This window comes from Cryptotermes secundus, unplaced genomic scaffold (genome assembly GCF_002891405.2).
Source record: "Cryptotermes secundus unplaced genomic scaffold, Csec_1.0 scaffold1801, whole genome shotgun sequence".
Taxonomy (NCBI): domain Eukaryota; kingdom Metazoa; phylum Arthropoda; class Insecta; order Blattodea; family Kalotermitidae; genus Cryptotermes; species Cryptotermes secundus.
The window spans coordinates 437,121-463,572 of record NW_019743179.1 but is presented as its reverse complement, the minus strand read 5'-3'; the positions used below and the strand labels follow the sequence as shown (position 1 = coordinate 463,572).

The window sequence follows — 26,452 nt, the reverse complement described above, 5'->3', positions numbered from 1 at the left end:
TGAAGCCGTAAGCCATGAATAATTTTACAAGTGTTCTCACATTTACTTTCTTTAAAACACAACTATTTACTGCAATGGCTTTTTAGTGCCGCACGCCGTTGAATGATCTCATCAGTGTTGCCAGCATTACCTTTTTTAAATATGCTAGTCTACTGTGCTGGTTTTGCGCTGCTTGCCCATCACTGAATAACCTTACCAGTGGTGCCACGTTTACCGTTCGTACAACAACCGCATTGCAGGTATCAGATTTCGGGGCAAGGTAACTGTGCGACATGTTGAGCTTCTACCCCCCTGCCCAAAGATGTTACTAATCTCAAACCCAAAACCTCAGCTCTTCCAGTTTTCCGTCAATGTCACTGCTGTTCCACATAACTCGCTGCCTCTTAAGGCGCGTCCACATTGCTCGTGCTCGTGCTCGCCAGGCTTGTGCTCGTCGGGAGACTCGTCTGGCCTTTACTTGTGCTCGTAAATCTTCGTCCACATTACTTCAGGTGCTCGCCAGGCTTCGGCGCGTGAGGATCCGTATATTTACTCGTAGTGTGTATAGGTTGTAATCGTATTTTAATTTACTGGCTATAGTTCTTAAATTAAAAATTAAAAATTTGTTTCGTGACTTGTCACATCGTCCACATTACTCGCGAGCATAGCGGGTCACACGAGCACGAGTAATGTAGACGCACCTTAATATTCACCTTGATAACACTGGCTGCACCATTCCCTTCTTTGTAACTGCTGGCAGTTAATATTACTGCTTTGTACAAGAGCGGCATAACATGCAGATTAAGGGGAAGTATCGTGCAGACGAGTGGTAATAATCATGTAAAGCCATGATACTGTTCTCAGGGACAGATGCGCTTAATCATGTGATTCCTTGAGAAGCTGACAGGAGCTCAACTGCTGAAAATGTTACCTACCTTTGCAAGGAACCTGAAATTTCAATATCATATTTACAAGATGTTACGCACTGGACTTTATGGTAAGCCAGATATAAACTCTAAAATCCATTTATTTGAGATGGATTTTAGTATTATCCTTCTGATTATTTCTAGTTCTTCCAAATGGTCTCGTTCCCTCATGAATGATAGGTTTGCCAATGTACTCACGTCGGTATAAAACATTATTTTTGTAATCTTCGTGAAAGGCCCCTTGGGAACACCAGCCCACACAACAGAGGCAATCTGCATAATTACATCTCTCCAGAAAGGTTTATTATTTGGAATACTTAAACACTTCTTAAATGTTCTATGTTCGGTTATTACTATTAACTTATTTCCATAGTTTGAACCATCAGGAAGTGGCTATGCTTACCGTTTCAGTTTCTTGAGTTCTCTTTCATTCATGTCATGTTAATGCAAGAAATGAGAACTGTCGTCTTGTCCGTGACACCACGTAGTTCAGTAGTTCACCGACATTTTGGAGGAACGAAATGCTTCCATATGCCAAGCAAGCAACTCACTCACTGCTTCTGGCTTATTGCCTGATTATGATATTATCACGTAGTGTGTGTGACTGTTGACGGGGTTTCAACTGGATATTCAAATTATTGACCATTTATATGTCGTAACTACAAACAACTATAATACTATCGCTATTTTCACACTTTACAGTTCACAAGAGCACACAGTCTAGTGTTTTAAGTCTGTTACTAGACGTTTCCTGGCAACTGCTCCAACAATGACTATTCCTCTGCCTCCGGCTCAGATCTTCTCTTCACAGACTCTTCATAGAACTGACTAAATTCTAACCTTGTCTCTTGCTTATAACATCTCGGCACGGACCATATAAAACATAACTCTTCTATTGTTGCATGTGTCTGTTGCTGCGGGAACGTGTTTACCGAACTGTTACCCATGAAACAGCCCTGGTATTTCCGCCTATCTCGAGATCGTTGCATAGCAACAGCTCTACACTCTGCAATATCTTCGACATTGAGGATGGAGGCAGTACGTTTCCCTGAAATGTCAGTGGACTTCTGTTGGACCACACGGCATCACAACCCAGACACTGTCTTCAGAATCAGGACCAAGTTAATGCAACGGCTTTCCTACAAGGCTCTGCTTGCATGTTGTGCCCTTCTAGCATGAAGTACTCCTCCACTAATCACCCTTGGGTGGATTTTCATTGAAGAGCCAGTGTAAGGAAACATATGAACCTGTTCCAACACAATAAGATACTAACAACCCTAATTAACTTTAGACACATCCTTCAGATGGCGCCCGTGTGTAAAACGTCAATGGAATGTTATATACTTATCAATTGGAGTATGCCCTGAGTTTCAATAGTAAAGTTCATAGCCCCCTCGCACTTCAGTCTCAAGTTCTAACTCATCTTCTGGGTCTCAACTTCATGTTAATTTCTGATATAACAAGGTTATACAACTTACCCTTGGAAGAAACGAACCCTTAACCTATAGAATTACTAACATCACGTCCGACAGTTATGTTGTACAGTCACTTCTTTTTTACTGAAGAAATATTGTCTCAGATCAAAAGACACAGCAAATATTTTACCATATCAATTGCATGTCGGCGTCGAACTTACGTTCATCCTTTCTATAAAACAGTTGCTACATTACACAAAAGTAATTATGGTTACTCTCCTGTTTCCATCTTTATATAAAGCTGAGCTACGAGGTAAGGGTACCAGGATGAAGGCACCCTTACGTTTAATTAATTAAGTACCACGTCATGAAGATATATGGAAGAGTTGAGGTAGAGATCCATGCATTCTTAACCTTACAATTAAATGGAGGTGAGTGGTCAACTTCACTCCCCAGATGTTTTATCCCTGAGGAAAGAGGCTCTAGTACCCATTGAGCGGCAGCAGGCTAAGTGGGCCCTGGGGCCACTCTGAACGCTGTGGAGAAGAGGGAAATGGCATGGCCCTGCTGAAATGGAACCTCAAGTTCTTGGCTGTCCTCCTCTTAGCTGAGTCAGTGTACTGACTGAGCTATCCCGGGCCCATATAGCCATAAGACCAGATTACACGCATTGAACTCAAAGAATAAATTACTGGTATACAAGATCAATGAAAGAGACCATCTGGAAGCCAGATCTGTAACATACAGTGGACGCCCATAGGGTTGTGAGACGTCGAGGCTCACACATGGCGGTGAGGTTGTCAGCCATACAAGCTGGACGGGCATTTCCTACGCCATATTTGTATATACACGATGTTTTAAAAAAAAAAAAGCCGGCCTCGATTTACTCCCAGAAAGATCCATGGTGCTCATTTCTGTTCGAGGCTGATTCGACCCTAGGGCCATAGGGCAGCTGGAAGGATTAGATCAACTGAAAAAACAGTGACCTCATCGGAAATCGAACCCGCCACTTTCCGGCTTGTGGCATAGTGGCTCAACCAACTTCGCTACCGCATGCTCTCCTTAGATGGAGGTAAAAGTAACAAAAGTAAAACTATCCCTGTAACAGGCCGTGAAGGCCCATAGGGTTGTGAGACGTTGAGGGTCCCACACTATCTAGACAATCGGCTCAAAGATGGCGGTAAGGTTGTCAGCCTTACACGCCGGCCGCACTTTACTCCCCAGGAAAATTATTTAATTAATTCCTGGTACTCATTTCTGTGGTGATTATACATTGTATTATTCCGGAGGTGAACGGGCCGAAAGAAGTGTGGCAATAGTGGTGCATAAAAGTGTAGTGAGGAGTGTTGTTAAGAAGATTGTTTGTAATGACGGAATTATTGCTCTGAAGTTAAAGGCGGAACCGGTAGATATACTGATTATGCAAGTGTACATGCCAACATCAGAGTATGAAGATGATGAAGTGGAAAAAGTGTATGACACAATTGAAGAAATTCTTCTGGAAGTTGGAAGAGGTGACACAAACAGCATCATATTGGGAGACTGGAATAGCATTGTTGGAGATGAACCATATCAGAATATTGTTGGATCACATGGACTAGGAAGACGGAATCACAGGGGTCAAATGCTTATTGACTTTTGTGAACGAAATGGACTGATTGTCACCAACACTTGGTTCAAGAAGCCAAAGAGAAGAATTTACACATGGAAGGCACCTGGGGATTGGAGGAGGCATCAGCTGGACTACATCCTTGTGAAACATCGATTCAGAAACAGTGTGAAGGATGTGAAGACGCTGCCTGGGGCAGATATTGACTCTGACCACAACTTACTGGTTGCCAAGTTCCGAACCAGGTTGAAGAAAATTATAGGATTTCGAAAGCGCAGACCCAGATGGGATTTGGAGAAGTTATATGCTCAAAGACAAAGCGTGCAAGAGACTCTAGAAGAGAAACTCGGTGCAATTGAAGGTGAAAGCGGAAATGCTGAAGCGCAGTGGAACGATATAAAAGAATGCATGTTAGATACTATCAGTGATTTGGTAGGTAAAGTTGAGAAGATAGCAAGAAAACCATGGGTTACACAGGAGATGATGAGTAAAATGGAGGAGCGAAGGAAATGGAAGAATGTCAACAATGAAGAAGGCAGGAGGAAATACAGGAGACTGAGGAATGAATTGAAAAGAGCCACGGACAGGGCCAAAAAGGAATATCTTGAGAAGATATGTAATGAGATTATGGAATTTCAAAGAACAGGCCGTTATGATTTGATGTACATGAAGACAAAAGAACTAGGATGGAAAGAGAATCATGGGATTCAAAATGTTGGCATCGAAGACTCCCAGGGGAATAGAATAGTAGATCAGAGGCAAGTGCTGAAAATTTGGGAAAATTATATTTCAGAACTATATGATCGACCTAATCGGCCAGAAACCTTAGAAGTTGAACCGGAAGAAGAAGTAGATACAGACGAGAAAGGACCATATATTTTACAAAGTGAGGTGGAAAAAGCTATCAAGGAAATGAGGAAGGGAAAGGCTACAGGAGATGATGATGTACCTGGAGATGTGCTCAAGTTACTGGGAGAAGGTGGTTTGAAAACACTGACAAAACTAATGAACACCATATATGAAAGTGGAGAGTGGCCCAAGGACTTTACAGAAGTTACAATGATTGCCTTAAAGAAAAAGACAAAAGCTACAAAATGCAGCGACCATCGCACAATAAGTCTTATTGCACATACAGCAAAGATAATAGCAAAGATACTTAAAAGAAGAATTGAAAGGAAAATAGAGGATGTACTTGGAGAAGATCAGTTTGGATTTAGAAGAGGAAAAGGAACCAGGGATGCAATTGGGATGATGAGAATTATAGCGGAACGAACTTTGGAGATAGATGAAGAACTGTGTGTTTGCTTCATAGACTGGCAGAAGGCATTTGACCGGGTAAACTGGACCAAATTAATGCAGATCCTGAAAGAAACAGGTATCGATTGGCATGAAAGAAGATTGATTAGCAAATTGTACATGGATCAGAAAGTTAGAGTACGACTGGACAGGGGGGAGACAGGAAGTGTGCAGATTGGAAGAGGAGTTCGACAAGGATGCTGTTTATCACCAATTCTGTTCAACTTGTACAGCGAATGCCTTACCAAGGAAGCTCTGGATGGGCTCGGTGACTTCAAAGTAGGAGGGCAAATTATTCAAACTGTGAAATATGCAGATGACCTTGTGTTAATGGCTAAGGAAGAAACTGTGCTACAGGGCATGATTGATAGACTAATTGAAATTGGAAGGTGCTATGGCATGGAAATGAATGTGGAGAAAACAAAAGTAATGAAAATTTCGAGACAACCAACCCCAGTCACAATAAAGATAGACCAAAAACAAGTGGAGAATGTGAAATGTTTTAAATATTTGGGTAGCTTGTTAACAGATGATGGAAGGTGTACTTGTGAAATTAAATCCAGGATTGCCATGGCAAAAGCTGCATTTAGCAAGAAGAAGAATCTTTTTACCAGCAAATTGAACTTAAATTTGATGAAGAACCTAGTGAAATGCTACATTTGGAGCATAGCTCTGTATGGGGCTGAAACATGGACACTTAGGGCAGTAGATCAGAAACATCTGGAAAGTNGAAATGTGGTGTTGGAGAAGGATGGAGAAGATCAGTTGGACCGATTATGTGAGAAATGAAGAAGTGTTAATTGGAGTCAGTGAGCAGAGGAATATCCTACACGAAATAAGAAAACGGAAGGCTAATTGGATTGGTCATGTTTTACGCAGAAACTGCTTTCTAAAAGAAGTTATCGAAGGAAAGATAGAGGGGCGGATAGAAGTGACAAGAAGACGAGGAAGAAGACGTAAGAAGATGCTGGATGACCTTGGGGACAGAAGAGGATATTGTCATTTGAAGGAGAAAGCTCTAGATCGCATTAAATGGAGGAATTGTTTTGGAAGAGACTGTGGACCTGTCGTCTGACAGATTACTGATGATGATGACTCATTTCTGTTAGAGGCTGAGTAAACCCCAGGGCTTAGTGCGGCTGGAAGGATAATACTGAAATGTACCTTAGAAATGTTTGGTAAGAAACTGTGAGCTGGGTTCAACTAACACTGGGTAGGGTCCAACAGTGGAGTCCTCTTGATAGATAATCATATTTTAAGTCCTTGCGAAGCATTAACTTCTTGAATCACTGAGAAACTGTAAGTAGAAATACCCTGTACGATGCAGTTTGTGCTTTTTACCATCATCCTTGTTGGTTTAATTCCCTTGAAGCACGTGTTGAACAGAAATTTCAGAGCCCAGAAAGAAAGTCACATCTCACCAAAGATACTATTTCGGTACGTTATAACTCTCAGATTGATAGGTTGGCACTCTGACATTAAACTCTGGAGAACCCCATATTTCACTCTGCAATCGTACATAATGACGCACTTCTAAACTAGTATCATACTTCATTGATAGATGGTACTGAAGCTTATCTCATCTGGCGGCGACTTTCTGAACTACTAGAACTTAGTGATATGGATGTGCTCATAGCTTCTCACGCACAGATATCGTTTATAATCATTAACTGCTGAACACTTGTGAATATACAAATCTATTTTACTCTCAAAGGAAGTTTCTATATTGAAGTTCGCTGGCAGTTAATCAAACAATGTGATTCAACCAGTTCAACTTCGTGACATCATCACATTTGTAGCCCCACTTTACAAGAGGCTGAAATATAAATCTGTACTCTATAAATATGAGATTTGAGGTTTCAACAGAGGAGTCTATAAATTCACTGTCTTCTGAAATACAGAATTCTGAAGCCATTATCAACATTGTGGAGGAACTTGCTGCCTCTATCTTCAGGGTATAAGAAGTTTCCAGACTGTGTGTGGATCAGGCAGCAGCAGGTTGTTCTCAAACGTTACGTAATACTTACTAGACTATATGGCGTCACATCACAGAAGACAGTGATCCTCCTATGTTATAAATCCTTTCATTGAACAGTATCAGCACTCTGGATTTGCAGTACTAGGGCAATCCGTCTGTATTTAACTAAAACCTGATGTTCGCTATATATGCCGTCGCTGTGTCTACTGACGCCAGCCCAACTGCCATGACCGTGATAACCACAACCACCACCATGACCACATTCACAACAATGACAATGACCATTACCACTGTCACCATAGTGACCACCACTGTTGCTGAATTGACATTTTCACCTGCATTGGATAATAACATGGTTAGGCCTAAAATGGAGTTTCCTTCTAATTTCACGATGAGGGCTGAACAACATTTGCAGCTACTTGATAACAGAGGTGAAGGGTAAAGTTACTGCTGTAGTTAATTAAGAAGGAAGTATGGGAGAGTGGAGGCACTAGATAAAAGTGAGTGGTCAGCTTTGTGCGCTGGCCTTCTCAACACCAGGGAAGCAGCCCTGGGTACCCATTGGATAGGAGGAGGCCTGGTGCGCCCCAGGGCCGGTCTGGATGAGAAATCTGTTGCCCTGGTTGGGAAGTAGTGATCCAGCCTGTAGCTAAGTCACTACACTGACTGAGCCAGACAGGCCTACATTACAATCTGCAAATACGGCACTGGTGAGACTAACTGTTCACATAAAACAATCAGGGAGTGTCAGCTAATATATTTGTATTTTATGGGAAATTTTTAACATGCACGGTAGACGTGTACTGGTATTATGCGTGAGATTTGAAGTTGTCACAGTGAACAAAGTGGTTAGTGTCAAAAAATGAAACTATGTTACAGAAAGGAAATAAGTGAAACTAGAAAGGAAAGAACACAACAGGTAGAGTACTGCTGTCCCACGATTACGTGGACCCAGCAAATTTGCGCCTTGCTGACACAAATTACGACCACAAAGTTGAGTATGACGTCACAAGTCCAATTAGTGGTCTGGAACAAGTGACAAGTGACGGGGCTGCTGTCTGGTTAGCTCCCCTCTGCAGTGCTTAGGGAACACCTCATTTGTAAGCTGACAAAATTAAAACGGTAGGAGGATGGGATGTAGGAACGAAACGTAATTCAAATTAGTTAATTCATGAAGGTTAAACAGTTATTTTTAAGATGAGTTCGACAGACATCCTGGATTTTAGATATATGAATGTGTTCATAAAGTTGGATCGAATGCACCATCCATTTGCCGCGTTATTAACTCATTAAACGAATCTGTTTCAATTGCTGATGTTACAAAGGATGAGAAGGTGATCGTGAGCAGTGAATTGGTAAAGATTTCAAAGGGAAAGCAATGGCCGACTTCTGGGAACTATTCTGGTATTCATGTGGGAACCGGATAGCTTCCGCATATATTTACAAAGCAAGGCATATTAATCTGTTTTGTGAGAACATCACAGGAAGCAGTCACTTAGGAGAAATAGGCACTAGATCAAGGATATTATTAAAAAGAAGTTATAAGCATTGGAAAGGATGAAAATTCATGTAATACTGACACAGCAAAGTTTCACACTTCGCGAGGTCCCTATTTAGAATTTCAATGTGATTACTGCCTATCCTAACTGGCTTTGTTTTTCACCTATGTAAAAGTCCAAAAATTAAAATACAAGCGAACATCTACTTACGAACTTTCAAGAAACGAAAAAATTGTATTTACGAACATTACACGGACTGCTGAGTTGCGACTCCGAATTCATTTAAGGAACACAAAAGCCCGCATTTACAAATAAAAAAATTAACATTAAAAAATTTAACAATATAGCCTATAAAAAAAAATAAATTCAACTTGCAAACACGTTTAAAAGAACACATTATGACGTAAGCTGTGGTTCGGCTGCATAGATAACTTCCAATTTTTGCTGTTGTCTTGAATGATCTCACACATTAAAGGAAAACATAGGCTCAGGATGTTTGAGAACAGGATGCCGACAAAATATGTTGATCTAGGGGGGAAGAAGGGACAGGAGAATAAGGGTAGTTGCATAATGAAGAGCTTCACAATTTGTAATATTTGCCAGATATGCTTAGGGTAGCCAAATCAAGGCGGATAACGTGAGCCTGGACAGACAAAAACAAAATGTGAACCTGACGCGAAGATCCTATTTGGAAGACCTGGATACAGATGGGAACTTAACCTTAAGGGCAAGGTACTTACCGCAAGTGTAGACCACCTTGAGGTACATGCGTGATTCTGGCTTACAGGGGTTGCCAAATGTAGCAGGGTCGGCTGACAGTGTGCAGCGCCTCTTCCCGTGACAGATGTTCATCACTGTCTCCGTAGCGTAGCTCACGAGACATGCTGCAACCAACCACACAGCACATCCCTATGTGGCAATAATGCAACAGATTTCGAACATGTGGCAAGGTGAAATCACATGCCCAATGTGTAACAAGATTGTGCAAGAACGCGAAGGTAAGCCTCCCCACGTTGCTGGCTCACAGATCACCCAAAAATCTGTACTTTCTTTGCATTCTGTCTTAACTAGGAGTTCAGGACGTGACAGAGCTCAAGCGGTTAGTCGCTGGCTTTCCAACGTGGCGGCCCGGGTTCGATCCCGGGGTCTGGGCAAGTGGGATTTGTGGTGGACAAAGTGGCACTGGGGGGCGGGTTTTCTCCGAGTACTTCGGTTTCCCCTGCCAGTCTTCATTTCACCAAATTCTCCATCATCATAATCACCCGGGGCAGGTACAATAGGTCAATCAGTGGTCGCCGTGCCGAGTGGACCCATTTGGACTCCACCCCCCACTAAGCAAATTAATTAACCAGGAATTAGGCCTATACAAGATTTGAAGATGGAGCTAGAAGTTTTGTTCAAACGTGCTAGTACCCGTCTGCCAAACTACAAAACATCAACTCGCAGATGGGTATTACCATCAACGATTATATTTTGCTGGAGTTGAAGTTCTTACAGAAGTGACTATGAAAATCAAGGTCTTGTGGTCTGTAACGTTCTGCAGTTTGGAAAGAGCCTAACATTTCAAAGGATCATATTGCCTCCATCTTCAGGGTTGAAGAGTAAGCCAAGCTTAGCTTGCCATTTGCTTATGTCGGTTTCTTATTTGGTTTATTCACAATACATGTAAATAATGCCCCAGGTAGAACTTCAATACATTCTGCTTCAGTCCGTCATTCCGAAGTATTTCAACATGCATTCAATGTAACAAGTAACACAAAGACTTTTTATCTAAATCCGCCACTGCAGTAAAGACCAATATTCACAGCAAAACAAATTAATATGATTACGAGTACCAGGAACTAAATAAATAATTTTCCTGGGGAGTAAAGCGCGGCCGACGCGTAAGGCTGACAACCTTACCGCCATCTTTGAGCCGATTGCTTAGATAATGTGGGACCCTCAGCGTCTCACAATCCTATGGGCCTTCACAGCCTGGTACAGGGATAGCTTTACTTTACTTTTTTTACTTTTATTATATTTTGGCATTATTCTCTCTAGATGACTTTTCGAGGACACCAGAGAGGCTAATTGAATTGTCCTTGTCCGTTTACGGAAAACACTAACTGGAGGTCTTTGCTGGGTAACGTAAAAATGTCAACAGTACTCCTAGCGTAGAGTTAGAAACTGGCTATATAAACTAATAGTGTACATCTGACTTGTGGGGGTAGGATTATGTGAGCTTGTCTTGTGTCGTAATAGTGGAACAATAACAAATTCTTGAACATCTATCATATGCATCAGAGTACCTTGAAACATGAAGTTCGTCTAAAAATGTTGTTTAAAACTAATTTCCTTCTTCACAGGAAACACACAGTGGCATACACGGTTACGGATGTCCATTAAATGGGTAAAGTGTGGATACAGCAACAATGGAGAGTATGAACGCGTTACAGAGGTGGCTGATACGTTCTCAATTCGTGATAATGTACTCACTTTCTTCAGGTACTCCCTGGGGTTGCGGACACTGGATGCTCTCGTATTCTGTCCGTCCGTAACTGGCGGAGTACACTGCGATGCGTGAGTTGGGGTTGCATTTCAGCGGTACCACGTCATTTTCACACGCCACTTTGCTTCGAAACTCGTCTGGAACAGCGAACACAAGTGGCTGTAGGGCTTGCAAATGCATTCTTGTTGCACTAACACACACACACAATCAGCACTTGACGAATATGACGTGCGGAGGCTAACACGAAGCTCCATGTTCACAAATACCTAAGCTCTGACCACAGCCCCATAATTGCAATAATTGGCACAACCCTATTAAACAAAAACCCCTTACCAAGGCTACACAACCCAAAAACCAATTGGGATACTTACCGACAAATAATCCAGGATAACACTAAACTAGCAGTCAGGCTGCAATCCCCAGACGACATAGAAAGGGAAACTCAAGACTTTATCAATCTCATCCAACAAGCTGCAAGAGAGGCTACCCAGCGAATTAAAATGAAAAACGAGTCCCATCACATCTCCTGCGAAATAAAAAAGCTAATAGCACAAAAGAGAAGAGCACGATCAATCTGGCAGAGAACTCACACCCCAAATAGCAAAACAAGATACAACCAACTAAGTAACGAGCTAAAATCAAAACTAAGAGAAACAAGAAACAATTCATTTACACAATATGTTTCAAACCTCTCCAGATATGACAACTCCATATGGAAACCGATAAAAAGCAGAAATAAACCAACAACATCCACACCTCCACTGAGAAAAAACACAAACCCTCCTGGACCCTGGGCAAAAAATGACCAAGAAAAAGCCGAACTGTTTGCAGAACATCTAACTGAAGTTTTCACACCACTAAATAATAACAGAGACGTAAACGTTGACCAGATTCTCAACTCACCCATCCAGGACCAAGAACACCCAAAACGTCTCAACCCGAAAGAAATAAGGGAAGAAATTCACAGGCTAAATACAAAAAAGACGCCAGGAGTTGATCTCATCACAGCCACACTACTAAAGGAACTTCCAAAAAAGGGAATACTCAAACTCATGTACATATTCAACTCCATCTTAAGGAATGGCTACTGGCCCAAACCATTAAAAATCGCACAAATAATAATGATTCCAAAGCCTGGGAAAAATCACACTGACGTAACAAGCTACCGTCCAATTAGCTTGTTACCCATAATATCGAAACTTCTTGAAAAGCTTATCCTCAATAGAATTAATCACGACGCCAATCCAAATGACTGGATCCCTAATCACCAATTTGGCTTTCGACAGGCACACTCCACAGTACAACAATGCCACCGAATAGCTAATATAATCAACCAAGCTATGGAAAACAAACAATACTGCACTGCTGCCTTCCTCGACGTAAGCCAGGCATTTGACAAAGTTTGGCATCCAGGCCTGCTTTATAAAATCAGAAGAATTCTACCGGCCAAATATTTCGCAATACTGCAGTCGTACCTAACAGACAGAGAATTCGAAATAAAAATCAACGCTGAAGTATCCAACCGAAGAAACATACAATCAGGAGTTCCTCAGGGCAGTATCTTGGGTCCACTCCTCTACGTGCTATACACCTCAGATATACCGACCACCGAATTAACAAAAATAGGTACGTTCGCAGACGACACAGCAATTTTCGCTACGTCAGAAGACCCGGTAATTGCTTCATCTAATTTACAAGAACATCTGAATCTAATGGAGAAATGGCTACACCGATGGAAAATCAAAGTGAATGAAAGCAAATCGGCGCATGTGACTTTTACTCTCAGGAAAGGAAACTGCCCCTCAGTACACCTAAATCATGTTAACATTCAACAGCAGGATGTAGTAAAATACTTAGGACTACACCTGGACTCAACATTAAACTGGAAACACCATATAGCGAAGAAGAGAAAACAAATCGAAATTAAGTTCAAGGAAATAAATTGGCTAATAGGTCGGAAATCTCACCTAACAATAGATAATAAACTACTGATCTACAAAACAATAATTAAACCCATATGGACATACGGCATTGAGCTCTGGGGATGCGCCAGCAGGTCCAACATAGAAATCATCCAGCGAAGTCAATCCAAAATACTTAGAGCCATAGTTGACGCACCTTGGTACGTGTCAAACCAAACTCTTCACACCGACCTCAAGATCCCATATGTAAGAACCGTAATCACAGACAGAATCCAAAAACATTATCAGAAACTGGAATCTCACCCCAACAACGCAATAGAAGCTCTCCTTCAACCTACACAATACAGAAGACTAAGACGAACTTGGCCAAACGATCTCCAGGAAAACTGAGGTGTAATCGATGGATTACAGCTCTTCAAGCCAACTTAGTACAATAGAATAATTATTGTACATGACAGCAAATTAGCTCATAGAATGTAAATTCAGATTGCTAATAAATGATTAAAAAAATGTTCACAAATGTTACAGCTACCATCAGAAGCTGAAGAGAGTGGCGGAAGCCGGGCAGGTAGGCAGGCACAGTGTCAGTGCATCGCGAACATTCGTCTTGGTCGGAAAATTTCTGCGTGATTTACACTTACATAATTCGGAGTTGCCTCCGAGTGAATCATCCTGTAGATCACCGCGACTGGGGATGCGAGACCGAGAAACAAGGACAGTCCACGTTCCTTTACATTTACACAAGCTACTTCCCCTTGGGGTGTGCTGTCGGTAATTTCCCCGTCGGCCCTTGTAACAGACCGCATGGAATATTGAGGCAATTCCCGACAATCTAAACACCACGCTGGGACCTTACAGGTCCCACAGTGCGGTGCTACTAGCCAACGTGTCTTCTGATCGTTTTGACCGCTGCCAGGTATGTCTGCAGATTTAGAGGCGAGACACGAACTGTGGACGGTTGGGAAACAGAAACAATGTACTCCACTAGAGTGCTCAAGTTTTCAAAATTTCATTTTGCTAGTTTGCATATCTCACTGGTTTTCTGTGTTAATTTTACGCAGATACAAAATTTCTGTTGAAAGTTACCACACTGAACAAAGCCAAAAATTATTTTTCCTTCCATTTCACTTAACCCACCGAGCGGTTTAGCGTAGCGGTAACTTTCTCTTTTCGTATTCAGGATATACTCGGTTCGAATCCCGGCTGGGACACCGGCTATCTTGATTAAGGTCTTTAGTGGGTTTCCTTAGACCATCCAGACGAATGCCAGAATAGTATCTCGATTATGCCACTTCCTTTCAAATCCTCTCCAATCCTACCATCCTACTATTCGACGCCGTTATAATCCAGCTGCTAAGTGTGTCGCAAAATTACCCACAAAAAAAATATTTATTCTTGGAAATGCCAAGTGTCGAAAATTTCGATCCTTTCAAAAATTGGGATACACGTATTTGACAGCACGTGACATCTACGGTCCCTTCTCACCACGTTTTCTGTCTGGAATTCGTACATGCGTTATGTCTAACATGCTTATTACACGCCACATACATCGCATCTTTGAGTAGATGATTCTGATAACATTTGGCGATGAGCACAAGTTATGAAGCTCCTCATTATGCAGCTTCCTAGAGTACGTGCTCATTTCTTCTCTCTTAGAGACACGTTCTGTACTGAGGGCCATGTTCTCATGCACGTCAATCTAATGTGAGAGACTAACACACCATACAAAACCACAGGAAAGATCACTGTCTTGTGTAATTCGAAATAAAAAAAAAATTAAAATATGAAAACTATAACTCTGCCTGTGGTTCTGTATGGGTGTGAATCTTGGTCTCTGACATTAAGAGAAGAACACAGACTGAGGGTGTTTGAGAACAGGGTGTTGAGGAGAATATTTGGACCGAAGAGGGATGAAGTGATAGGAGTTAGAGAAAACTGCATAATGAGGAGCTCCATAACCCGTAATCTTCGTGAAATATAATCCAAATGATCAATTACAGGAGGATGAAATGGAAAGGGAATGTAGTAAGAATGGGGAGGTGTATATATATATATACACATATACAGTAAAACTTGGTTATAGTAACATCGGTTTCTGCGACACCTTGTCTATTGCGTCAAATATTCAATGGTACGAACTAATTCCTCTAAAGCACTGTTTTTATACCTTGCTTAGTACGACATGCACAAATGCATCAACCTCGTATGTAACGTCATTTTCATTCCTGAATTTCTCTGATATCGTGGGAAAGTTCGATGTGTCTGCCCACCCTCACTTTCTCTACTTGCTGACGTGACTGTCCTGGAAGAATACGACCGCGGGCTGCAAGAGGAGCGTGGGTTTTATGCGAAAACAAGGGTGTGGGGTGGGACTGCGTGAATAGTGCAAGAGGACGCGGCAGGTTGTTAACTGCATTCCTTTCCTAGAATCTCGTCTAACAGGACCTCACATTGTCTACTTACCCTACAGTGTTCCTGCCTAAACTCAGAGAAGTGCAGTAGCGAAAACATGGCAATGAAAAGGAAAGTTTTAAGCATTGAAGAGAAAGTTAAAGTGATTCGTGAAATATTGTGTGTATTGTCAGTGAAAAGCGCTGTAATATGTCTTTGATATTACACATTTGGGCAATTCCACGTTAATGTTACGTTAGTCTGTACTTAACTACGTATTTCACTAAAAAATGCAACATTTTAACTCGGTTTTTGGTAGATTTTTACGTGACTAACATAAGGCTACTGTGGAAGCGCCCATTTCGGTTACAACGACATTCGTTTATAACAACACTATTTTTAGGTCCCTTTGATGACGTTATAACCAAGTTCTACTGTATATATATATATGGTGTGACGTATTTGCGCTATTCAGGACACCCCCTCCCCCACTAGCAGTGACGTAACACCTTCGGAGCGTTGCCGCTGCTACGGTAATAGGCCAGTCAACATCCCGCCCCTTCCAGTGGTGACGTGACCAAGGGATGCCGCGGTTGCTATGCAGCAGTAAACAACTCCCGACAGCGTTGCCAGGCTATCGGCAAACACGGCGTCAGGCAACAGCGGTACCCATCATGTAACTGTTTTCTGTCTTGTCCGTGTCGAGGCAAAACAAGGAGCAGCGAACACTATTCAGAGTTAGTTAGTAGTGTGTGATCAGGAGTGACACAGTTGAAATGTACCCGTCGCCGGAGACAGTTGAACTGGAAGTCGCCGAGTTCAGCTGTAGCGGAAAGAAGAATACCGGAACGTGTGAGTAGAAGTGATAGCCTGAGAAGCAGATGCTCGGCTCACAAGAGAAGTGTGTGATACAGTGACACTGGTATAGCTCCCGGATCGTACTGTGAATACGTGTACACTACTGAGGATAGAGTGAAGAGATTTGTGTGTAATGTTTGTAAAGTGTGTAAACCCGTAACAGTGTTATAATTAATTGCAGGTTGTTAAATAAACCAATTAACAATCCGAACGGCGTCTTCAGTGGCAAAACACGTTACAATATATATATATATATATATATATAGGACATTGGTGGGAAAGTCAGGAGTAAAGAGACCACTATGAAGACTTAGACGCAGATCGGAGAACAATATTTTCAATTTTTTTTTTTTTTAGAAATAGGATGAGGTGTTATGGACTGGATTCATCTGGCTCAGGATAGGGAACAGCGGAAGGCTCTTATGAATACGGTAATGAACCTACCGATTCCATAAAAGTTTGGAAATTCTTGACTAGCTGAGCAACTGGCGGCTTCTCAAGAAGGCCTCAGCTGAATTAATATCAGACACCATGAAGTCTAAGTGTTAGGAGCAATACTCACATGGACGGCACTTGTAAGCGACCTCCACGTATTTGCGCACGCCCGGACAAGGATCCCCGCCGAAGGTTTTGGGCGACGTCTGGAATTTGCACTGGCGCTTCTTCTGGCAGGCCTCCACCACCGTCTGCAAAAGAGAGTACTGAATACCGTCATTCAGATCGGCTGTTGCACGCTCTGGCGGGCGGCCAGGCAAACAGGTCGCCGCCATGCCCGTTTATCGGTATGTCAGATTAAATACAATTTTAATATACAGTTTTACTACTAATTACGAAATACCAACATAACGTCCGTTGCAATTTTAACGGGAAGCCGAGGAAACAATTGTCCCTGAACATTTATTTGGTATAAGAAACGACTCATTAAAAATATATAAGGTCAATAACTTGTAATTTTCTATAAAAACAGCAACATTTAAACTTTATAGAGTGAAATGTGCCAATTGGTGCTGCTATCTAGAGGAACTGAATGGAAATTCTCATAAATATCGAGTTTTAAATGTTCTTCGGATTTAAATGGAAGCCTCGATAGCTCAGTCAATATGGTTAAGCAGGCTACGGGCTGGAAGAAGGAGGCGACGAAAAGGGAAATCTCGAATCTCAGACAGTAAAATGTGGTCACGAGTTCCACGGCACTCGGATCCGAGAATGACTGCGCTGGCGAGGACCAGCAGCAATTTTAACCGACAGACCCGTCCTCTTGTCAGAGAGAGAGAGAGTGCCCCAAATCAACAAACCCGCAACTGTCTGACAGTAATAAAAATCTGGTCGTAAGCCCCAGATGGGTGCTTTATTCCATGAGAGGCTGGTCGACTGGCCGTCGGTCGCAACATGAGACTCAGACTCAGACTCAAGACTGATCATGAGGCACATATTTCATTTTTGATTAAATAATTTATATGATCGATGACTTTTGGAAATAATAACTCATAAGAGCTACTGTCTCTTTCGGAACTTATCTAAAACAAATTCTGTTACTGCGACCACTTGAATTTAATTCGGTGAGTATTTAACGATGCTCAAGACATTTTTCATTACCCACAGTGTCCAGACCGGCTCTGGGGCCCACCCAGCCTCCTATACATGAGTACCGTGGGCTCCTTCCTAGGAGTAAAGCGGCCGGAACGTGAAGCTGATCATTCACCTCTGTCTAGTGCCGAGATCAAGAACGGTGGAGCTACACCTCCACTCCCCAATATGTGTTCATGGCGTGATTCTTAATTAAACAAGCACAGGGACAGGTTTACCTTATACAGTGGAACCTCGCTTAACGAGCACATCTCATAACGAATAATTCGCATAACAAGCGAAACAAATTGTAAAAACACGACTCGCTTAACGAGCTACGTTTCGCATAACGAGGGACGGGAGGGGAAGTCCCTGATTGTGCGCTTGCTACATCAGTCGCCAGCATCTTAGTGTCGCTTGTGATCACTAGGGCCCGGATTTTTTGAAAATGCATATGCGCACAAGCAAATGCATGTTTTGAGGGTTTTTGGTCGTTATTGCATATTCTAAACGTAAGAGCATATTTCTGCATATACGTTTGAAATTAAGGAAAATTAAGGATGAGTAGACGGATTTATGTGGCCGATGCATAGCAAATGTTGTAGTTGGTAAGCTACATCCAGACGAACCCGGCAAACCTCATCTTCTTGCTTGCAAAGTACTAGAGAAAACCAAGCATAGCACAATAGCAAGATCTGTAAATGATTCTCTGCGACTACTGTGGTCATCTGAAGTTGAGAATAATTGGTGTAAGGTGCTTGTGGTACTCAGAGATGGAGCTTTCTATATGTTGAAAGCAGCAAAGGCCTTACAAGTATTTTATCCAAATCTTATACACGTAACCTATTTAGCTCACGGGTTACACTGTATTGCAGAAAAGTAGGCGCACAGTTTCCAGCTGTTAATGATTTAATTGCAAGTGGGAAAAAACTGTTTCTGAAAGCACCAGCTCGTGCCCAGTTCTAAAAAGATTGCGTACCTCAGGTTCCTCTGCCACCTGAACCTGTCCTAACTGGGGGGGGGGACATGGATATCCGCAGTTTCATTTTAAGAGGGAATTTCAGTCAAGTAAAAGAAGTGGTTACAAAACCTGAAGATGAGTATGCATGTGTCCGTGAAGCAAAGGTGGTGTTTGGAAGTGATACTGTTTATCAAGATGTGAATTTTATCCATGCACATTTTCTACGTTTCAAAAGCCATTGAGAGCTTAGAATCTTGTGGTGTACGCCTTCACGACTCACTTCAACTAGTTCACTGAATTCCGCTCCAGGCGAAATTGGAGAGAAGATTAAATTCAAGTTAGAAAAGGTATTGAAATCGAACCCAGGACTAAAAAAGATTCAGTCAGTTAGTCAGTACTTGAGTAGAATTAGGGTATCTTTGCCAGATGAATGTTCCGAACCTTCGGCGCCAGTGTATAAATACTGTCCAATCACGTCAGATGATGTAGAGAGATCATTCTCAGCCTATAAACTCATTTTGACGGACAATAGATGCAGTTTGTCTCCAGAAAACACTGACAGACTTCTAGTTGCCTCTTGTGATGCTACTTTCTGCAGTGAATGATACATGTAAATAGGCGAGTCTGAATAAAGCGACCTGCTTCTTAAGTGCATATTGCTTTATTTTTGGTGCATATTTTCCCGCTTTTCAGCGCATATTTTAAGTGTTTTACTGCATATTTTAAGTGTTTTAGCGCATTAAGATCCGGGCCCTAGTGATCACACATTTTTCCAAACTTGTGTTCAGCCATATTATTTGTGTTTTTTTTTGTGTGCAAAGTTTAATAACCCTTGCAAAATGTCCCCGAAGAAAAAGCCGCAAAAAACAGCCATAAGAGAATAAAAATTACCGTAGAAATGGAAAGTAAAATCAGTGAAAAGCGAGAACGAGGTGAGAGGGTGGCTGATCTAGCACACACATACAGTCGGTGTACATCAACGATTTGCACTATCCTCAAGAACAAGGACAAGATTAAGGAGACAGATGCTTCAAAGGGAGTGACAAGAACATCTACGCAACGGTTACGTATTCTCGACGATGTTGAAAGGTTGCTCCTCATATGGATAAACGAAAAGCAATTGCAAGGCGACACTATTAACGAGAACATCATTTGTGAGAAGGCGAAAGTGATTTTCGCCGACCTCGTTAAGAAGACGCCAGGATCATCAGCGGCCGAAGAAGCATTTAACGGAAGCCGTGAGTGGTTCGAGAAGTTTAAGAGAAGAACCGGCATCCACAGCGGTGTAAGGCACTGTGAAGCAGCAAGCTCCGACACAAAGGCAGCAGAGAACTTCATCCGCGACTTCAAGAAGATCGTAGATTCTGAGGGTTACCTGCCGCAACAGGCTTTTAATTGTGACGAGACGGGTCTCTTCTGGAAAAAGATGCCGAAGCGAACCTACATAACAGCAGAGGATAATGCATTGCCCGGCCATAAGCCAATGAAAGACCGTGAATGACGATGATTCACGCTCCTTAACAATGTATATGTAATTTTCTTTGAATAAACGTTATACATAGAATTTTTTGAGTATTTTTTTCGGCATTAAACGCATTAACGTATTTTACATTAATTTATATGGGAAAAATTGTTTCGCTTAACGAGTGTTTCGCATTACGAGTAAGATTCTGGAATGGATTATCCTCGTTAAGCGAGGTTACATTGTATTAACTAATACAATTGTTTAGTTTAACAGTTTAAAGCACATAAGAAAGTGCATGCACCCAATATTCAACATTAAGAAGCTCTGAACTTTTGCCACACAGCGTGCATGTGCTTCCATTTCCCTAAACAGGAAAACTCGGTTGGTTTTTGTAACGATACAGCGCACGCAGCCACAAGAGTAGAACACATCATAAGACACAATACACACAACATTAGAACATAAGAAGAACGACCCCATGTGGATGATTAATAATACACACGAATTTTGAAAATATGACGTATGGGATAACAGGTTTTAACAAGTTTTAAACGCATAAACTTTATTATTATATAATGACGTATACAAATTTTATATTATTTGTAAATGGACATATAAAGGCAAGCAGTGAAATGGTTGACGGATCGATACACCTGAAGATGGCAGCATACTGCCGAAACATGTAATGTAGAAGTGATAGATGGGACTGTATGCTCTTGAAGACTGTTAATACATACACATTACGAAGGAGCAGTGTGTTTGCTGCCCTGTATGCACTAATGGTTTCAATACTATTTATACAAACTCCAGGCTTTGAACGGTTAAAACGAATACAGAGCTCTCGAAAGAATTTCGGGGGGCACGGAAGAATGTACGTACATGATATACGGAATTTCTGATGCGGTCGGAGTTCGAATTGGGGTCGCCTGGGTACAATTCTGTGTTTCACCCACTACTGAAAAGTATTTTACGATAATCATTACCTGTTTCTTTTCAAGCACCAAGGATCGGCCAGAATGTTAGTTAGCAAACAGAAGACGAATATATTTTCCAGGCGTTCCACAAGTTGCAACGAGAATCATATGTAACCCATGTTCCAGAGTAGCTCAGGGCTAGTGGGAACTAACCACACAGCGTTTCTGTAAACACGGATATAACAAAACTCACTCTCCTGAGTAGGCCAGCTTAATAATTACAGGACACACCCAACATGGTAGGAGAAGTGATACTCGTCGCCACACGTAACAGACAGATTCTGGTGTAAGAGCACTCTAATTAGTCCAGAAAAAAAAGCATGACGCAAAGTATATAAAATCTTCCCCAGAGATACAAATGAGTCTCTCTAGGAGCCATGTAAGTACAGTCCGGTTTTTATATATTGTCTGTTTTAATGCGCATTGGATTTCATGAGACAGTAACTGATGAGGTGCGTTGATTAATCAAGACCGAACTCTGGACGTGTCAAAGGCTTTTAGTTCCAGGGTTTATCAACTTTTCTTCACACCCTACTCCAAAATCCCCATCGCTGCTACCTTACTCCCCTCATGCTCCACACAGTGGACACGACTAATACCCGGACTGTATGCTGATGCTTCATTGCTTCCCATTGCATTACACGCGCAAGTAACGCGGACCTGTTCATCGACTTCATTGACTTTTCCTTAGAGTACAGCAAAAAAAAAAAAAGTCCCTCTAACAGGCCGTGGAGGCCCATAGGGTTGTGAGACGTCGAGGCTCCCACATTTTCTAGACAGTCGGCTCAAAGTTGGCGGTGAAGCTGTCAACCTTAGGGGACTATGTAGCGTCGAAAGGTAGGATAGATGAATTGCAAAGTACTTGGAAGGAGGTAGTTGTGGCCAGTCGAGGTACTGTCCCGGCATTTGCCTGGAGTGATTAATGAAAACAATGCTTGGCATGTATACGAAATAAATTAAAAAATACAAATAGGCATGGGATACAAATTTTTTAAGCGCCGAACCACAATTAATATACGGAGGAGCGGATGAAGGTGAAGCTCCACGTATTCGCAACCTCGGAACTATGCGCAAAGAGGACAGTAAACTTGGCGCTTTGGGTCGAAGGTCTCGGTCGAAAGAGCAGGAATTCAGCTTTGTATATGAGTGGTTCTCGGCTCAAAATCCGGTAAGAAGACGGGCTACCATGACTGAGGGTTCTCTCAACTCCCTCTAGGCAAATTCTGGGATGGTATGCCAAAGTAGGCCACGGCTGATCCATTTCCACGTCCCTTACGATTCATTATTAACTTATCCTATCATGTATCGCTTGAATTTAAAACAGCGTCGTTAAATGAACTAAAAATATTTCCAAAGACTGAAATGACCACTCTGGGTCACATATGACACAAGATCAAGGGGGTTGACGCAGCGGTACCGCTCTACATTCATCATCAGGATATACTGGGTTCGAACACGTGTCAGAACACCGGCTATTCTGAAGGGTGAGTTTCATGATTCTCCTCAGTCACTCCTACCAAATGTCTGGATAGTATTGAATCAGCCCAGGGCCGCTTCCTTTCACATCCTTTCCAATTCATTTACCAATCATTTTATACTCCAGTGCGATATAGTAACAAACTCATTGTACGAATCATAAATAAAATATGTAAAATCCATTACTTCACAGAAATTATTTATAATTATATTAATATCATTATTGCATTACCTTTGTTTACATGCGTTTGCTTGCTGAAACATAACAGACTCGTTCGCATGTGAAGAATCTGCAGCCAGGAACTGCAAATGCATATCAAGAGACCCTACACACAGAGCCCTCTGTGCGCAACATGACTTCCATGGAACTAACCGAACAAAGGAAGGCGCGCACGTGAAATAAATTCAGCGTCAGAGGAAGGCACATTAATATTTTACAGTTCTATAACACACAAGGGCTGTTTGCAAACGACGGAAGTACTCGTCTTTGTAGTTCTGGTGACTTTGTTCATACATCGATATCAAAATTGACAGGTTTGATAACCGGCCACATCTGATTCTATAATTTCTTTCATCTTGACACGTTTCGACCCTAAGAATATTATCAGGGGCACATGTAAACAAAACGTACGCTTCTTTAGTTCCTGCACTATAAAAACTAAATTACAATTAGAAGTAGATTCATGTCTGCCAATATCCTTAACATAACAGACCCAAGTGCAAAGGAAGTGCATAGTAAAACAGCAGTTTAGCTTCTTTTGAAATTCATAAGGCAAGCTATCCCTGTAACAGGCCGTAGAGGCCCATAAGGTTGTGAAACGTCGAGGCTCCCACATTTTCTAGACAATCAGCTCACCGATGGAGGCGAGGTTGTCAGCCTTACACGCCGGCCGCCCTTTACCCGTCAGGAAGATTCCTGGTACTCATTTCTGTTAGAGGCTGAGTCGATCCCAGAGCCATAGTGCGGCTGGAAGGATTAGTTCAATTGAAAAAAAAAAAAAACACTTCATCGTGACTCCAACTCGCGACCTCCTGTTTGTAGCATAGTGCCTCAACCAACTACGCTAACGCGTGCCCCTTTTGAAATTCATAAGTATAAAACTGAAATTAAACATTGCCCATGTGCTTAATTAATCGCCACAACTTTAAGAAGTATGGGGGTGGTGGTGTAGCTCCATGCATTCCTAACATTGGCTTTGGATTTATGTGGATGGTTAGCTCCAAGCCTCAGCCCTTTATCACGGGAGAAATAACCATCAGGACTCATTCGCTAATAGACTGAGTTGTGTAGTGCGTAGCCTAGTCGCTATGCCGACTGAGCTCTTTGGTAGAAGAGTGCCTTCAGATAATGACAGATCTTGATCATGACCGTAAGAGAAAATGTTGCTGGTTTTACGCAGAACTTTATATTTCTGATTTTAACCAGAAGACCACAAATTTTAAATTACAGTAAAACTTGGTTATAGCAACATCGGTTTCTGCGACACCTTGTCTATTGCGTCAAATATTCAATGGTACGAACTAATTCCTCATAAAGCAACTGTTTTTATACCTTGCTTAGTACGACATGCACAAATGCATCAACCTCGTATGTAACGTCATTTTCATTCCTGAATTTCTCTGATATGGACATTGAACGTAATTTAGAAAGTGTGTATTGGGCAAGTAACAGGAAACAGATGAAGATAACTGATTACTGTACTCGTATCTAGGTACAGTAAGGCACAACAATTGATGTAATCTACTGTAATTTGGTGAGTAGGCCTACCTTTAATATACAGTATTAGTGCGGTGTGTAATGTCAGTTAAAAGCGCTGTAATATGTCTTTGATATTACATATTTGGGCAATTCCACTTTAATGTTACGTTAGTCTGTACTTAACTACGTATTTCCCTAAAAAATGCAACATTTTAACTTGGTTTTGGTGGATTTTTACGTGACTAACATAAGGCTACTGTGGAAATGCCCAATTCGGTTACAACGACATTCGTTTATAACGACACTATTTTTAGGTCCCTTTGATGACGTTATAACCGAGTTCTACTGTACTTTGTTTTATTACAGTTTTACAGAACACGTCTACACAAAAACATAACACAGAACCAGAACAAAATACATAACATTTAACCTAAAATATATCTCACAAAGGGAAATATGTCTCTCGGAATGTAACCTGTGTAAACAGACCATTTTTATAAACTTCAAGCACAGAAAGAAAGAAGACAGTGTGAAAAACGATTCGCGAAATTTTTTGTCCAATAAACAACCTTCTTCCTTCTTAAAAGCAGGAAAGAATCTCTTCATACAGTGTTTTATTGTTGAAATGATATTCAGGATCACCCTGTATCGCTAGAAATTCCATTTGCATATCAATGGTGGATTCGCACAACACAGATGGCTTAAGATGAATTTCCCAATTTCTAGCGCAGAAAAATGTTTCAAGTACTTCTTGTACGTTTGTAAGATATTTTTATTTTCTTTAGCTTATCACAATTATCATACCGAGAGTAAAAAAGAATTGGTTCTGGTGGTAACAGGATTCATTCCGAGCAACGGTATTACAAATCATAATAATTGATGCAAGATTTAATAGCAACTCGTAAATTTGGCAACTCAGGTCACCTGCACAGGTGAAAGAGCAACATAACGATTAAATAATGACAGTTATACCAATGGCTGACCAGTACATAAGCACCTTACATTTACCGTGTCCAAAACATTTCTGAGATTGCGTCATCATCGAATAGTGACGTGGGCAGTTATGACGTAGTTAAATAATTACTCGATCACGTTTTCAAAACACGAGAAGCACAATAGACCACTGTAGGTCGCGGTGCAAGGACCGAGGAGGCCTACCCCTCATACATACATTTCAAAACACGGCAGGAACATACCAGGCGTCTCACAGAACACGCAAGATTTTCTTCTTCACATTGTCTACTCAAGTCATGACGTAATCCGGAAAATATTTCAGACAGACGATATCAGTGTTTCAGACAAGAAAGGTAAAGCCTGCATTCCGTTATGCATATACAGTAGCCTATACGTGAGCATAACGCTGGCGATTAAGTCGTTATCTGTGCTAGAAAGTAGTTACGAATAGGAGAAGCAGATGTCAGCAATGAATGGCAGTGAGAGGTATGCTGAGTCGGTACTACAGCGTCTACCTTTGCTTAAAATATTCATTGTTTAATTCTAGATAGCAACACCGCCTACTACATATTGTAGCGTGTAGAGGTGTTTCTAGGCAACGGCTCGGTAAACACTTCCGCGACAATGGATACGCATACAACAATAAAGTTACTGTTGGAAACGGTGTTTGGTACTCGATCCGTGCAATTGTGAGACGATGGCATGGCAGGAGCGCAGAAACTGAAGAATATCCACTGTTAGTAGCCATTACCAGGAAACGACTAGTGGAGACTGTAACAGACTGAGAACAGTAGTATGTGTGCTCTAGTGATTTTTTAAAGGGCGGATACAGCGATAGGGTTACAGTTATTTGTAGTTACGACCTGTAAGTGGTCAATAAATTCGATATCCAATCTAAAACCCCGTCTACAGTCGCATACACACGTAAAAATATTGATGTTCTGTTGAGCTTAGCATCTTGGTACTTACTAGCACAAAGTCAATTGAAATGTTAAC

The 26,452-nt window shown here is 41.6% G+C and overlaps 1 protein-coding gene across 1 annotated transcript in view; it reads right to left on the bottom strand.

Annotated features, from left to right (window-relative positions):
• Nucleotides 1–7,368: 7,368 nt before the first annotated feature.
• Nucleotides 7,369–26,452, bottom strand: part of LOC111874043 (protein eva-1 homolog C) — a 120,384-nt gene continuing 101,300 nt past the window's right edge. The window contains exons 3-6 of the mRNA XM_033755306.1: nt 16,924–17,047; nt 11,178–11,327; nt 9,443–9,586; nt 7,369–7,538 (exon numbers count right to left, since the gene is read on the bottom strand). Of these exons, the coding sequence (XP_033611197.1) occupies nt 7,369–7,538; nt 9,443–9,586; nt 11,178–11,327; nt 16,924–17,047 (588 nt within the window). The remainder of the gene's footprint in view (nt 7,539–9,442; nt 9,587–11,177; nt 11,328–16,923; nt 17,048–26,452) is intronic.